Source organism: Thrips palmi, unplaced genomic scaffold (assembly GCF_012932325.1).
Source record: "Thrips palmi isolate BJ-2018 unplaced genomic scaffold, TpBJ-2018v1 HiC_scaffold_11, whole genome shotgun sequence".
NCBI lineage: Eukaryota > Metazoa > Arthropoda > Insecta > Thysanoptera > Thripidae > Thrips > Thrips palmi.
The window spans coordinates 555869-568445 of NW_023144622.1; the positions used below are offsets into that span (position 1 = coordinate 555869).

The 12577-nt window shown below is 52.7% G+C and overlaps 1 protein-coding gene across 1 annotated transcript in view; it reads left to right on the top strand.

Moving 5' to 3' along the window:
* Nucleotides 1-12577, top strand: part of LOC117639553 (protein spire) — a 162269-nt gene that overhangs the window by 28715 nt on the left and 120977 nt on the right. The window contains 1 exon segment of the mRNA XM_034375338.1: nucleotides 10664-10695. Coding sequence (XP_034231229.1) covers nucleotides 10664-10695 — 32 coding nt within the window.

Genomic DNA, 12577 nt, shown 5'->3' on the forward strand with positions numbered 1-12577 from the left:
GAGACAGAGCGACGAAAACGCCGCTCGGAATCAGTCTGCTGGCCTGAGCCTTGGCTGACTCTGTCTCTCTCGCACTCGTGGGACGCCCCGCAGAGGTGTGTGTCTGAAAGAGAGGGAGAGAGAGAGAGAGAGAGAGAGAGAGAGAGAGAGAGAGAGAGAGAGAGAGAGAGAGAGAGAGAGAGACGAAACAGTGTAGTGGCGCGCGGTCGCGTCGCCTTGACTTTGCATGCGGGCGCTATCGGCTGAGTGCTTCGGAAACTGGTGCGATATCGCCGCCGCTGCATTTTCCGGACTCGTTTCTGTGCGAAGGTGACCACACGGCGGCGGCCACGACGCGGCATCGCCTTACACTACAAAACACGATTTTTCAAACAGAAATAAAAGTTTGTTGATCGCGGGCTTAGAAACGCGAGCCGCGTCGCCGAGTGCGACGACTGCAAAATCGGGACGGCTTTCCTCGGCGTCGCTGCAGACTGATTCCGAGAGTCGTTTGCGTCGCTCTGTCTCTCTCGCACCTACACGGGACGCGCATGAATGTGAGAGAGACGGAGCGACGAAAACGACTCTCGGAATCAGTCTGCAGGCTTGCTGGCTTTTAACCTCCTCCTCGCATATCCATAGTCGCGCCTTGCCAAGTTTTGCCGCCGCTTTCTCTGTCGGGTGTGAAACGGTTATGCCGATTAGTGTGTGCTTGGCCGTGGCTTCGCGCCGCTCGGCGGCGCTGGCAGGCGGATTCGAACAACTTCCTCATTTGCCAGGCTTTCAGCTTCGGTCCTCCTCTCCTTGCGGTGTGTCGCGTTTGTCACCCTGTCTGTTCGTGTTTGGCGACGCGCGATTCGGTTTTGGCGCCAAATTTGGAGCCGGCCCGCTTTCCTCGCTGTTCAGCACACTGATTCCGAGAGTCGTTTTCGTCGCTCTGTCCCTCTCGCATCCATGGGGGCGTCCCGTGAAGGTGCGAGAGGGACAGAGCGACGAAAGCGACTCTCGGAATCAGTCTGCTGGCGCCACAAGTGTGGCGGTTCGACCCGCGCAGCCTAATATGTAGCGGTGATGGCACTGCGCGACGCGACGCGACGCGGCTTCGGAGGTGTTACGTCCCTAAGCCTACCCGTCCCATTTGCTTGGCGCCGGCTGGACTCGGCTCGGCTCGGCTTTTGCCCGATGGATGAGTCGCGTGCCAGAGTGTCGCCGCGTTATTATTTATCGGAGAAACGCTTTTCGTAATTTATGATTGAGTGACGGTGGCAGTGTGAGACAGACAGTGCGTCCCAATTTTTCATTTGTTGTAATTTTTAAGCGGCTAGCATGAAGTCCTATGTAAATATCCTTTTTATTTTTTGTCAAGGTGGGTTAATCTACACTCTTAATGTTGTACAGTGAAGATTCTCCATATTATGGTAAAAATGTTCCATATTATGGTGGTGCAGCTGACTTCATAACATATGAGAGTTCACTGTACCTAATAGATATTTTGGCGAATTTCGTTCGTATTACGGAGAAAATCTCCACCATAATATGCTAGTGCAGCCTTTCACCGTAAGACTACAGTGCCATCTTATTCGGCTGGCCTCTATTCGGAAAAGAGTAAAATACCTTTTTTGTCATAGCTGGCTCTCCACTCAAAGACGGTAAAACCATTTTTTCTCCTTGTCGCGGGTGCTTGCTTCAAAATGAAATAACTTTTTATGGGCAAAATTATCCGGATAGATTTCTTCGACCTCTTTTTGCCGCAGAGTGTCCTGCTGCCATTCGGTTCTCGGCAGCCAGGACGGCCGGAAGGAAGGCCAGACATTGTCGCACTAACACCATTGTGAGCCACTCATCATCCGCGATGCCGTCAAGGGGCTTGCTAATCGTCGCGCGGCATTCCCGCGGCACGGCACGGCAAGGCACGGCAAGGCACGGTGGAGTGGCCGAGTGCCCTCGGCGGTGAGGCGGGCGGTGGTCTCGGTTCCATCTTCCTCCTCGGCGTGGTGATTGTGGACGCGTCGTTAGCGCCGAACTAGCGGATTTCGTGCGGATGGCGCGTCTTTTACAACGAGCTGAGTAACAGGGATGGAGGAAAGAAAAAAAAACAGAAGGAAACTTTGAAACACTGTGACAGGAAGGATAAAAGCTCCCCTAAAAAAATGGTTGTAGTAAACTTAATCAAAATAAATTCTGGTAAAATTCACAACGTAAAAAAAGTGGAGAAAGAAAATTAAAGTTCAAACTACAATAAAAGAGTAAAGAAAATCATAAAATAAAGTACATTGAGCACATTACTAACGTAAGGGTGACAGGATGTGATGATACTAAAACCTTACTTACTCGTTCCTGATGCTGTTCATCTGGTTTCTGGTGTACCCACCTCGCTGTCCGCCTGAAACTTCCACAGCAAGAAGTCGGAGGCTTCTGTCTCACGACGGTCGACGCGACGACGAGTCCTCGTCATAGTTCGTCCGAGGCGATTGTTTCAACCCTTCAACTCGTTTCTTTTTCGACGTCACGCTACGACACAACTGTGTGTGTGTGTGTGTGTGTGTGTGTGTGTGTGTGTGTGTGTGTCCCTATGCTGAGCTTCCCCAGCAATCCCTTCCGGAGTGTTGCATACGTGTTGCATTGTTGCACCACAGGGCTGCGATACGCTTTGCGAAAGTGTGAATCCATGGCTGGCGGGGAAAAGGGGCGGGGAGGGGGAAGGGGGTGTTGTCAGGCCGGGCAGACGAACCGCGCTAAACAATGCGCGATGCGGTGACCCTACAGTGCGCTGTCGCTGCGGCTGTCGCCACGCCCTCTGGTCACACCCCACCTCGCTTTCACGTAAGCCACAATGGTCGTTAATTGCTCCAGAGGTACTGCGTAGCAGTAGCAGCGTGCCTGTGACTACAAATCGAGACACACTGTGAAGAGACTTGTTTGCAAACTCGAGAATGTGAGCGTCCTCGAGGTCTGTGACGGTTATACCCCAATTTCTATGGAGAAATGCTGTGGAGCAATAAAACTAAGGTTTCTATTAGTGTTGTATGGACCACGCAGAAATTTCTGCGACCTGCAGGTCGTATGTCACTCTGTGCTCTTAATCGTCATACTGATACGAAGCTTTTATTTTCACTCGCATTACGAAGAAAAGTCTTCCAGAAACTAGAGTGAAGGGTTGACGAGATGAATTTGTAGATTACGATACACTCGCACACACCTGCAATACTGGCTCCCACGTTTCCAGCAGGCGACCGTTGCATTGCAAGTTTCGATTAAAAGAAAAAAAATATCGGGCGAGCGTGATTTGCTTTGTGTGGATGGGAGTAGAAAGGGGGCGGTTCGTGGCAGCTCGCGTCGATTCCCAGTGTGTCCGTGTCTCGCACTCACGCGCATCTTTTGAGCCGATTGTAGTGTGGCGGGCCGCTCTACAGTGTGCGCACGTTGCCCGCACTTTCATCGGATGGCTGTGCAGCAGTGTGGCTGCAGCTGCCTGAAGACGCGGTGACTCTGACTGCAGTCCGACTGGCCGGCCGTCCGGACGGACTAATATGCTGCCGACTGATTCCGAGAGTCGTCTTCGTCGCTCTGTCTCTCTCGCACTCATGGGGCGTCCCGTACAGGTGCGAGAGAGACAGAGCGACGAAGACGACTCTCGGAATCAGTCTGCCGACAAAACCTTCCCCGCTTATCGCGGTCCATTGAGGGGACATCGCGAAGCTTCCTTGTTCCTCGTGGCAAATTCGGATTGCGTAACGGGTGCGGCTCGCGGGAACTCTATGCGTGCGCGTGCCCCGAAGTTTGAAAAGAATTGAGAAATTGAGAAAATTTTGTCAGAATTTTTCAGACTACGAGCAGCCTGAAAGTTTAAGATTTATTTCAGTCTCAAAATTTCGGACCAGGATTTGGTCTGAATTTCAAGTAGGCGATTCTGCATATTTAGAAAAGTCTGGATTTTCGGAAAAAAAATTTATCAGTGTGAGGCGAGCACTGCGAAAGTTTTGCCTGTCCGTTTGATGGCGTTGACAGGGCTGACGTTCCTTCAAAGTGGCTCATCCGAGGTCTCATCAAGCCAGAGGATGTCACTGTTGCCACGCCAATGCGAAAATTACGGGAGCTTTGATGCCAGTGTTATCAATTGGTGATGAAATTTGCATCTTGTAATTGTGGCGAAAATCCATGCCCGTGCCCGTGTCATTAAGTGACATCCAAGTTTTACGGTACACTGACGCTGAAAGAGTCATCATGTCTCTGCACACTAAGGGTCGTAAAGTGAAAATTCTGCATATTATGGTGAGAATTTTTTAAAGTTTGGATGTAAAACTAACTTCAGGAAATTCACTGTACTTCATGGATATTTTGATGAATTGATTTAGTATTGTGGAGTGAATGTTCACCAAATATGTTGACGCAGCCACCGCAAGACATTCAGACTGTGCTTTCGGGCGGGGAGGCCTCAATCCTTACCACCCGAATTTCGGTCAAGGAGGGGGAGTAAATCCGTCGGCAAACGAGGGGATGACGAGGTTTGCTGCCAGAAGCGTTTATAAATCTTAATCTTGCAATTGGCGTTGCGGTGCGGCGGGCTGCAGCGGCGCGTGATATCACCTTCACTTGGTTGCAGCGGATCATGAATCGTGCGGTGGCACTGTTTGAGAAATGGCCGGCCCTGACGAGTCGAGAACTTACTTAAGTCCGTGTGTGTGTGTGTGTGTGTGTGTGTGTGTGTGTGTGTGTGTGTGTGTGTGTGTGTGTGTGTGTGTGTGTGTGTGTGTGTGTGTTCGGGGGGATAGTGGGGATTAGAGCTGATCCGGTCCGGGAGTCCTGCAACTCTCTGATTGCTCTAGAAACGCAGAGAGTGTACGTACTGGACTGTGGGTGCACTCCGTCGTCGAGAAAAGCCTCGCCTCTCCTTGCTGCGACTGTACTTGGCAGGCCGGCGCGCAATCTGTCCGGACCGATGCCCAGTAAACTGCAGAGACTGCCCGCAGCGTGGATGGGGCTCGAATTTGGCGCGCAATGGTGGCGCTGATGGAGACGCCCGCGGAGGCACTAAAGTTGTGACTTGCCGGCCGGGCCGGGCTGGCGCCTATAGGGGGTAGAACTGCAACCTTTTTTCCCTGACTTGCGAGCTTGGCACGGCCAAAGACAGGCGAAGGCACGAGACGCGGTCACACAGCCAGGTGACAATGTCTGGAGCGCGAACATTGAATGGACAAGTGGACCCGTAAATTAGCGTCACCGCTTGCTGGCAGCTTGTAGAGCAATCGAACTAACAAGCCCTCGGTGAGGTAACGGCTAGCCTAGCTTGGCTTGCAGCGCGAAGCCGCGCGAAGCGAAGGGAAATGATTCGTTAGCGAATTCCTGGGGCTTTTTTTCGCCGGTGGAAATAAACGTGCTCCCCATGCCGTCACCACTATCAATAAACAATATGCATTACGTCTGGAGCAGGTTGTGGCTACTTGCGAGGCGGCCCGTATTTTTCTGCGGCTGATTCCGTCAGTCGTTTTCGTCGCTCTGTCTCTCTCACACTCATGGGGCGTCGCGTATAGGTGCGAGAAGGACAGAGCGACGAAAACGACTCTCGGAGTCAGTCTGCTGGGTCGGCGAGGATGAAGGGGAAAAAACGGCGGGGCTCCTCGGACGCAGCCGCGGCGGAACCCCCAGTGGCGGTACTGCAGCCAGCTCGGCCAGCCAGCCAGCGCGGCTAGCCCGAGCTGGTCTGCCGATTGGCTGATTGAAAATTGCGCACCATCCTTCATCCACTGTCCCGCCTGATGTGAACGAGATTGTTTCGCTTTCAACTCGTTTTCTTCCCGTCCGTGCTCCGGCATGGCTCCGGCATGGCTCGAAAAATAATGAGTCCGTTTTGCGACCTTGGAGGCGGACGTTGCATTGAGACATCGTCGGCGCGTGAGCTCGGGTCGCGCCCCGCGTGCAGGTCTCCCGGAGCCGCCGCCCGGTGGGCCCAGAAGACCGCCTTATGAGTTTGAGAGTCGCTAAATGAGACTGAACCGAACATGTGACCCCACCAATGGATTCCTCGTCCGAAGAGCAATCCATTGGTGGGGTCACACGTTCGTTTCAAGTCCCATTTAGCGACTCTGGAGCTCAAAACGCGTCCGGGATTTTGATCGCCTCCACCGGTCTTCTGGGCCGCTATAAGACAGAGCCGCTGTGCAGCGCGGCATGACATTGCCTCATCGCTTACGCGAAGCTACGCGAAGGTTAGCGGGCATTGAAACGCAGATTTGAACTCCCTTCTCGCATGGCTTGGCATCTGATATGGTAATGCCGGGTGAGCTAGTGCGCTGGCGCATACTGCCCGAAGGTACCTATTGTCCTTAGCGCTTGCGCACGCCTGCCGACCCCGGCCAGTGACAAGATCTCGGCTGGATGATTCCTATTAGCGAAAAGTGATCTGCGCCAAGGTTGTGCTTCGCGCTGAGGGCACGCACGCCGACGGGGCGGTGATGCAGGCGAGCGATGCTCAGAGCGGTGGGCGTGTGCGCTTTGGAGCGCAAGCCTCGCATAGTACTCGTTTTATGCAATGGAGGCATTCGGAGTTCAAGTATGCTCGTGGTTCAAGTACGCTTTGTCCGCGATCAAGGGCTTGTGTCCCTAAGACTCGTGGTATGCATCCAATTTCAAAGACCCAGGATGTGGGTCCAAGTTCAAAGGCTTGTGTTGTGGGTTCAAGTTCATAGGCTTGTGTTGTGGGTCCAAGTTCAAAGACTTGTGATGTGGGTCCAAGCTCAAAGACTTGTGACGTGGGTCCAAGTTCAAAGACTTCCGATGTGGGTCCAAGTTCAAAGACTTGTGCTGTGGGTCCAAAGTTCAAAGGCTTTTGATGTGGGTTCAGGTTCATGGCTTTTGATGTGGGTTCAAGTTCAATAGCTTTTGAAGTGGGTTCAAGTTCAATTGCTTGTGATGTGGGTACGTTCAAAGACTAGTGGTGTTGGTCCTCTCGGCACATTATGAGTCCACAATTCAATGCCTGGTTATATGCTTCCAAGTTCAAAGACTTGTGATGCGCTTCCAAGTTTTATAGAGTTGTGATATGGATCCAAGTCCAAAGTCTCATGACACAGATCTAGTTCCAAAGACTTGTTGGTCCAAGTACCAAGGCTGTCCTCGCCAGGGTTCGGAATCACTGCACTAGTGCCTCCCTGATTCCTTCCCCGCGTTGCTCGTTTGGTACTGGAGCGCGCTGCAGCGGGACGCGGTGCCCAATTTGGCCGTGCGTGTGCCACACGGTGTGCCACACGGTGTGCCGCTACCAATGCGGCCTTATCCGATAATGACTTCATGTCGCGCTACTTAACGACACTCATTTGCACGGTTCTCGGGATCCGGGAGGCGCATGCGCCTTTTGCCAACGGTAAAGGAGAAAAAAAGAACAAATCAGTGTGAAAATTATTGTCGGCGCGACTTCTTGGAAGGGGCGAAGATTCGCGTCCTGCTCGAAAAAAGAACTTGTTCTGCCAATATCCTACTCAGCTTTTTCTTCGGAAAATGAACAAATAGCTCAGCATTATTACAGCACAGAGAAGATGTTAATGTGTGACAGAAGGTTTTCAGTAACTTTTGACCAGTTTCTTCTCATTACGGACGAATTTCTTTGTGTTATGACAGATTTGTGTTGAAGAGTGCGGAGAATTAGCCTAGTATTACGGCTGCACGACATTTATCGGCTGGAAATTGAGAGTGCGAAACAAAAATGCGTCAAGTATTGTGGCAGTTTGTTGTGAAAGTGGTGGGAGAGCGCAGTGTCAATGTCTTGCCCTTCGCCCGGCATCGCCCAGGCACTGCCCCGGCACTGTTGATTACGGTGCAATTAGTGGGCTACCCCGCTAAGGAAGCCCTTCTGATTGCTGGATGTATTTATATTGGAAAGAATAGCGCCGCGCTTTGGCGGCACACCGCGCTCCCGTAATAGGCGGTTGGTGTGCCGGGACGCGTCCGCCGCGGCACTCGCTCCGAGAGTCGTCGCTCTGCCTCTCTCGCAGTCATGGGGCGTCCCTTGTGGGTGCGAGAGAGACAGAGCGACTCTCGGAGGCAGTCTGCCTCGCCGCCGCGCCCTCGGAGGCGGCCCTCCGACTCCCCCGCCCGCACGTAGAGTACGTGACCGCGGTACCGCGCGGCAGCGAAACTGCTTCGGAATGGCAATCCGATAGCACTGATGCGTGGACGTAGTGGCCGTGGATCTGAATTTCCAAGTTCGACTGCTTTGGACGCGCCGGGCGCTTGTTTTTCTGGAAACAGAGCCCCGTGCGAGGACAGTCCTGCGACAAAACAGCATCAACTTTTACCCAAATTCGTCCGTGATAACCACGATTGCAGCCTTGTGACGACGGTGAACTTTGCATCAACAAAGCCTTAACACGATATAAACGGTATCTGGTTTTCCCAGGAACTTTCTGGTAATCGCCTATGTCTTAACCAGGCTTCCTGGGAAAACCAGGTACCGTTTCTACCGTGAACAATTTAACTGCTCGTGTCATGCTCAATCCTTGACCAATGAAATCGATGCAGAACCGACCCTCAAACCACAGCTCTGTAAATAATCTAGTTCTCTTGCACCGAAATGCTGCGGACTGGTTTACGGACCACGCCGGCTGCGTCCCGCCCTCTTTTTCAAAGCCGCTATGCGGTCAGCGCGCCGTGCCTCGGATCGTCCTTGCTGCGATCTAGTACTCTCTTGAAAGAATCTGGTCGCGAAGGTAACTTTTCGCTAATTGATTATTTTATGAAAAAAGGCTTTGCCTTTTGTTTACCTTTCCATGTCAACGCTTAAAACTCTACTTTTGAACATATGTATAGCACAAACTATTATACGTTATACAAAGCTGGTAAATTGTAAAGATTTTTTTTCTGTACGAAGGCTTTTGCTCTGAATACTTTGTTTCTGAGGCACAAAATAGTTTGTAAGGTTTTGAGAGTGCATTACTTCTTTTCCATTTTGTCTTCGCTTTCCGCGTTGCAAAAATGTTCCCACGAACCCTGCGGTAATAAATATGGCCGCTTATGTCGATTCAATTGAATACTTGCTCTGCGGCGGAAGAGTATGGGCCTGGGACGTAGCAATTATTCGTCAATTGTTCTGGCCGACACGATTTCGTTCTTCGCGTTGCGTTTATAAAAAGAAAATCGAACACAGCAACTTTTTTGTAATAAGAGCTCTGCCGGAATCTTTTTTTTTTTTTTCAAAGGATGTTTTTTTGTGTTTTAATTTTGCCAACAAGATCAGTTGGGCTCGGGGCGAGCTGCTTGTTGGAGTCACTACGCCGTGACGCCGCTGGCTTGCTCTTTGCAGACTCGCTGTGCCGCGCGCCCTTCGACTTGCGAACCCTGCCGAGCCTGCGAAGCTTGCGAATCGCCGTTTAGTGGTTTTTGATGAGCTATGATCGAACGGCACCGTCCTTTCTCGATTTGTCGACCCTGGCCGCGTCCCGTCAAGTGACCCGACTTAGAAGATAATGAGGGAATCGCCGAAGGGTTTGCCGCCGAGTGGAGCTTTGTTTTCGTTCGAACCCAGAGGTTCGTTAAACAAAACTTAAATTGATAACAAAAGCGTAAAACAAATAGGGTGTTTTTGCTGTATGGACACGTAGAGATAACTGTCTAGTTATGATAGGGCAGCGAATCTTATCCTCAAAAGCCCACTAGTTATCTATTCAGCAAATAAACGTTAAGACTTTTATGTCATTGACCTTCATGATGAGTTAATCAAATTTCCTTGCCAAGAACAAACTGTTTTTCATAGCGAGCCACTTTTTTCTTCTTCTCGATTTGAAGAACAAAAAGTGGGGAATATAATGAAAGGAAGGAGAGGGTTGCCCCTAGGCACTGGCCGGGCACTGGCACCGCCTTATGGCCCAGTTCTATGCCTCTCTCTCTCTCTCTCTCTCTCTCTCTCTCTCTCTCTCTCTCTCTCTCTCTCTCTCTCTCTCTCTCGCTCGCAGACCGCTGTGAAGTGCGCCAACTTATTCGTTGGGACCGCCACGGGCTACCTTTGTACGGAGTCGGTGCGCCTCGGGCCAGCACTGCCAGCCCCGGCACTGCTAGCACCGCGGGCAGGCCCGGCCGCAGCGCCGCAGCCACGGGGTCAGGCGTGGACTAGTTTCGGACTCGCCGTTAGCTCTCCCGCCGTGTTTTTGGTCGGATTTTCGGACGTGAGATGCGGGCGTGTGATTTGAATTTTGCCGCCCCGCGCGCTCACGCACGCGTACGCGCACGAGCGCGCGCTTGCACGCACGGCGACGTTGGGCGCCCGCGCTGCCTTTTTTGCATAAGCGGGTATGAAAAACTGGACGAGGCATTTGTCAGTCACAATCGTATGCACTGTGTAATGAATGAGAAATGGCGGACGGGATTGAGCAGGCGGCTGATCCTCGTAAGGAGACTCGGCGTGTGTGTGTGTGTGTGCGTGCGTGCGTGCGTGCGTGTAACAATGTAAAGGGATGAACGACTTCCTGGCTGGCCCTTTCTCACGGAAATCGATATTAATCGCGGGCCTTTCCCGCGCTGTTGTGTTGTTGCGTACTGTAACGGTACGGTTTATCATCGCGTCGAAAACGGCGATGCTGGCTGAATTTCATTAGTGTAATTGGGAGGGACGACGATGATGATGTTTCATACCCCCCGTCGTGTACCCCCCCTCTTTGTCGGCGTTGCTAACGTTGTGCTTTTATTTTTTTTCCAGGACACCGGACGCGTATGACATCAGAGCAAAAGGTAAGCCAGGACAGCTTCGCCGCTATTAGCGTTTTTTTTCCTTCGTGGTGTAGAAAACGTCTAGATTAGTTTTTGACCCGACGGCCGCAGGCCTTCGTCACGGGCCGTCACACACACTGCGTCCTTGTCACACCGTCCGTCACACACGCTGCGTCCTTGTCACACCGCCCGTCACTGGGCTCGTCCTTGTCACACCGCCGCCGTCGCTCGGGTTCTACCCATTCATTGTCATTATCCCCATTATTTTGCCGGGCATTATCTCAACCGTTGTGCCACCTCGAGGTCCCCGAGGACGCCGAGGCGAGGAGGGGGCGGCAAAAATGGATTTGTCTGTCTGAGATAGCGACCGTCAGAGTCCAAGCCGGGTCGTGGCGGCGTCGCGGGGCAGAGATGCGGCCTACCCAGCGATTCATAAGAACGGTTTGTCGCTCTGTCTCTCCCGCACCCTTACGGAGAGCCCCGTGAGTGCGAGAGAGAGACTCTTCTGAGGGGATCACGGCGGATTTGTTGCTCAGTCCTCTATTGGGTGGAGCTGAGTCAAGCGCGGGGCCGGACCACGGCCCAGAGAGGCTTCATCCGCGGGGGCTTTGTTATCCAGAGCCGTTGCTCCCCCTCCCCCCCCCTCTCTCTCTCTCTAATTCTCTCTCTCTCTCTCTCTCTCTCTCTCTCTCTCTCTCTCTCTCTCTCTCTCTCTCTCTCTCTCTCTCTCTCTCTCTGGCTCTGTCCACCAATATACGCTCAAGACGAGGAGCTATGACGTGGGAGAACTGGTGGAACCTCATAATAACAGGTTCATCATGGGCGGCTGCAATCTCATTCTAGGTTCATTTATGGAGAATATTTCAGTAGCGCTGCACTCTCGGCGCAGAGGAAGGATAGCATGTGACACGGTAGGCGGCGCGGCGAGCTGCGTGCTTGGATCAGGGCGTCGCACCTCTCTCTCTCTCTCTCTCTCTCTCTCTCTCTCTCTCTCTCTCTCTCTCTCTCTCTCTCATATACACAGAGGGTGCACTGGACTCGCGGCACACTCACACATACGCACCTCTACACAAACAAAATTATTAAGCGCACTCTCGAGGCACAATGGTAACGGATCTTGTTATTCGCGCGCGTTATTAAGGCGAAAGAAAGAGTAGGTTGCTTTCGGAAGTAGTAATGAAGGAATGTGTGTGTGCGTGTGTGTGTGTGTGTGTGTGTGTGTGTGTGTGTGTGTGTGTGTGTGTGTCGCGCCCTCGGGTATCCCTACAATGTTTACGAGAGGCGGTAGTGGACAGCAGTCTGGAATTCCCCACCCAGCCCCATCGGGCAGGTGCGGCTGGACGGACGCAGGGCTCGCGACGCTACCCACACACTCGCGGACAGCAACAACAACAAGTCCAACAAGAACAAGAGCCCCTCCACGACACTGTGCATCGGCTTGCGAGCGCGCGAGCCCCAAACGGCCCATTCCCCAACCTGTTCGTTAATCGGATTATTATCAAGGCTAGATTGGACACAACGGCCCTTATCTTTATTCCGTGTTCGACGTAGGCAGGCTCCGCCCGGCACGGCCGCGGCAGGGCCGGAACGGGTGTACTTTGGTGTGTCGAGTTTGGAGTCGGAACTCGGAACGCCGTGCGGTCCACACGCCTTGTGGTCTAGCCCGTGAGGACGACCCTGTCTCGCCTTGCAGCGCGGGCGAGCATGTGTCGGGCCCGAAGTGGCATACGATCGTGTGTGGTCTAGCCCTTAAAGCGTCACCTTAGTAAGGACGACCATGTCTCGTTTTGCAGCGCAGGCGAGCATGTGTCGGGCCCGAAGTGGCATACGATCGTGTTTGGTCTAGCCCTTAATAGTTATGGTAATGCGGCGTAGGCAACCCATCGGCTGGCGCGCGTGCCGG